The following is a 3,827-nucleotide window of genomic DNA, read 5'->3' as shown; positions in this document are numbered from 1 at the left end:
CATTGTGCCCTTGTTAAATTTTTAATAGTGTAATTCTGTAAAGACAAAATATGTCTGGTGGTCCAGCTCTGATTTACATATCTTGCTAAATTGCGGGTTTGAATATTGCAAAACTTTCCTATAACAAAATAGACCTGCAGAAAGAAATTACTAATAAATTATCTTACATAGGCATAGTGTTATGCTTTATATGGAGATTTTCCTTAGCTTTGATTGTATATGTCACATTTTTGTAATTGATCATTGTTTATTAAACTCTGAAAGCTGAGAGGCTTTGTYAATATTCTGTCCTAGAATGCGGTTAGATGGGCCCTTTTTTTGTTGTTGAGCACCTGCCCCTTTAGTGGTCTCTGCACGGCCCTGGTAATAATCTTCCACTGTTTGTAATTTACAGCAGGTTAAAAATCCTCAAGGTAGAGAAATACAATACTATTGCCCTTTAGCAGGACTTTTTAAATCACTTAGTAAATCATATTTCAGAGTGAAAAAAAACAACTGATTATAATAAATTCCACAGGAATCAAGTAATTAACAGTGTGTGACTGGATGAATAACTGAATTGAGTCTGAAGTGCTTTGTAATAAAATTTGAATTTGACTAAAACTACCTGGATGACAGACAAATTTGGGGATTTCTTATGAGTCTCTGTTTATTTCCAAACCCAAATGAGTAACTTCACATTCAAAAATGAGCCCAAAAAAGCGTGACCCACGACTTATTAAATTTGCAAGCGATTTTAGAAAAAACAAGCCCAAAGCTGCTTATAATAATAGGACTTGGTGACAGAAACTCAAAATAGTTCCTGTTTTTCAGCAACAAAACGCCCATCTCCCTCCATTGTTTACATTTCTGTCATTGCTGATACTTTCGCATAGAAACGACGGTAGAGGAAATAAAATTAAATTACAAAACAAAGTTACTGAAAAAAGTTACTTTGTAACGCATTACTGACATCACTGCTCATAAACAGTACACAGTGCAATAGGTGCTGTTTATTCATATTAATGTTAATTCAATTGATGAATACCACGTATACTGAGAGTGAATGCTAGACATTACAACAAAAAACCAAGTTAAGACAACTCCAAACCTCGAAACTACAGCTAAAACAGTTTGCATTTTTATATGTAAATAACATACATAATACTCGGTTGTGATTATTTCTCTGTAGACATCAATCCATCTATCTTTATGCAGAAAGACTTCAAAAGATTCTGTCATAGAGTTGGTCTCTTTGTTTCAGTTCCATGAACTACTGAAACGAGGGATGGTTCCATTGCGTGGTACTATAGAAAGGGACCATAGTAGTGGTTTGTCCTTTCTGTCTTGTTACCTTGCAGGCACTCACAGCAATAATTTGCAATACTGATAAGATGTGGTGAGCCAGTGGTACTGAAGGGCACTGCGCTGGGTTGAAAGTGGCAAACACTGACTGAGACCACTCTCTTTCTTAAGGTGTGAACGAGAGCAGGAAAAGTCCACCTTGAAAATGAATTTTTAATTATTTCTCAGACCAAATCAATTTGTTCTTTTCCCTCCGTCATTGTGACCATAAAATAAAAACACACATCAAGTACAAGTATTAATGTGTGTAGCACATCCTTTGCTAGCAAAACTTTGGAATTATGAATTGGTTGCGCTTATCTTCCAATCAGAGCACAGAAAATATCTGATGTCATATGGGCCTTTGAGTCCACATGGCACAAATCTGTAAGCTGATTGGTTAAAAGAACAGTTCCACAGCTAGATTGTTTACTGAAAGTAGGTCTGCTGTATAGATTAGAGATTTAAGTCTCTGTAGTGCCAGGGACAGGGTCACCTGGTCCCTGGCAGTAATCCCTTCTCAATAATTCCTTGTCTCACCGTCACGGCATTGAAGTTGCCTGTTCGATTCCTGGTCTGTTCGCCCTGAGCACCTTGCCTGCTGTTGTTGGTCAGAAGGGCCGACAGCACAAAATTACAGCCTCTCTTCTGTTAGCCCAGTGTTTCCCAAACTTTTTCTCCTGGGGCTCCCCAGTGGTTTCCAAACATTTTCTGTACCCCCCCTATGGATTACAAATAGGGAGAGTTAGACTCTGGCTCTCTTGTTGAACGATGTATGTTAACGCGTGGGGAGTGTTATCGGGAGATTCTTAGAGACTCCCTTTTATACTCTTCCATCCACTCAAACGCCCCCACCTCCAAGGTTTATTGTTGTTATGTTTTTTTTGTCTTCATTCATCCATACTGCATACCCCCCTGCAATGGCATGGCGCCCCCCCATGGGGTGCACCCGACAGTTTGGGAACCTCTGTGTTGGTCTAGCCCAGAGCAACTGTAGCTGCAATCTAGAAGCTTGCCATCATCATTGTGTGAATGTGTCCTTTGAGGTTTCAATTTGAGATATAAAGGGCTTTATAAATATTATTTCTTGTTCTAAAAATAACAATTAGGTCACTTTCTTGGGCTAAGAACTGCTGTAAAGTTAAATAAGGTGAATTAGCCTTTTTTTATTTCCAAGTTACAGATGTTTAATAGAAAATCTTGACTGTACTGATTATAAGTTGGATCTCAGTAAAATAAACAGATTCTTACATCAGGGGAGTATAGCATCTACAAGTAAAACCTGTTTTGTTTTTCTTTTTAGGTGTCCTCTTTGCCCAGCAGTCAACAGTGGCAGGGATTATGGAACACCGCAGGAAGCAGAGTAACACTCAGGAAACATTTTTCCAACCCTCTTGTTTCTCTTACTCTACTGTTTCTCTTCATGGACAAAGAAACTCTTCCAACTGACCTGAATGAACCAAATTAGGATTTGCTCCTTTGTTCTTCAAGACAAAATGACTGCAGGAACATTTCAACACCATGATGTTTTTAAGCTTTTTGGCCATCTACCCCTGATTCCAGATGGATCTTAGGAACACAATATAACACAATATACATTAATGATACTTTTACAACACCTTCGATCTATTTCCTTAGTATCCTTCGAAGAAAGAAACATGAACACAAATATAGCACATCAAACACAGCTACATTGCAAATATCTTACAAAATGACTTTCGGAACCATTTAGTTTCATGTGCTCATTTGAAACATTGTTCAAATTAACTGATTACAAAAATTTCTGTCAACCATGGCTTTTGCTTCAATGTTGTGAGAAGTTTTACTACATAAAAGAGTAGTGTAGTAAAGACACATTATTCTTTGAAGAAATAATTGCTTTACCTGCAACTATCTCACTATAATGAGATACATTATATTTACTATTTCATTATAATATAATAATAATATTATTATAAGTCATATCAAATCATTATAAAGACATTTTTTAACACAGTGGCAGAAATGGGCCATACTTTACCTTCTCTTTTTACTTTTCCTTATGCAGCCAAGCCATCCTCATTTATATAATCTGCTTCATTATGCAAATGAGGATGAGCGGTGTTTTAAGTCTTAAGAAGATGAGGCTCGCTATCTTCTTCAACAAAGATAGCAAACAGTTTATCAATGAGCTGAAGCTTAGCAACTTAGAAGATAATGGTAAGATAAAGTAAGGTAATTTATTTATATAGTACATTTTCAGCAACAAGGCAATTCAAAGTATGCTTTACAAGAGTTATAGTAAATACAAACAAAATAAAAGAAAAGCAAGAGAAAAACAAAGTTTTTTCCACAATTTATAAAGTAGTAGGAGTTTCTCTGAATAAACTAATAGAAAAGAAAAATAGTTTCTCTGGATTCCAAGTTTGTTCTAATTCCTGGTTTGGGTTGAGTGAAGTATAAAACTAAACGTTCCTGTTCTGGGTTGCTAAGCAGAATAAGATTAGGTACACCAGGAGTTTCTC

The 3,827-nt window shown here is 36.4% G+C and overlaps 1 protein-coding gene across 3 annotated transcripts in view; it reads left to right on the top strand.

Annotated features, from left to right (window-relative positions):
- The window catches only part of LOC103460187 (AT-rich interactive domain-containing protein 3A-like), a 13,940-nt gene extending 10,827 nt beyond the window's left edge, over positions 1–3,113 (top strand). For all 3 annotated transcript variants that reach the window (XM_017303185.1, XM_017303183.1, XM_017303184.1), the window contains exon 4: positions 2,627–3,113. In XM_017303185.1, the coding sequence (XP_017158674.1) occupies positions 2,627–2,772 (146 nt within the window). In that variant the 3' untranslated portion in view covers positions 2,773–3,113. The remainder of the gene's footprint in view (positions 1–2,626) is intronic.
- The last annotated feature ends 714 nt before the right edge of the window (positions 3,114–3,827 follow it).

The sequence above is a fragment of the Poecilia reticulata genome, unplaced genomic scaffold, assembly GCF_000633615.1.
Source record: "Poecilia reticulata strain Guanapo unplaced genomic scaffold, Guppy_female_1.0+MT scaffold_196, whole genome shotgun sequence".
In the NCBI taxonomy this organism is placed as follows: domain Eukaryota; kingdom Metazoa; phylum Chordata; class Actinopteri; order Cyprinodontiformes; family Poeciliidae; genus Poecilia; species Poecilia reticulata.
The sequence above is the reverse complement of the archived record's forward strand: the minus strand, read 5'-3'. Positions and strand labels throughout refer to the sequence as shown.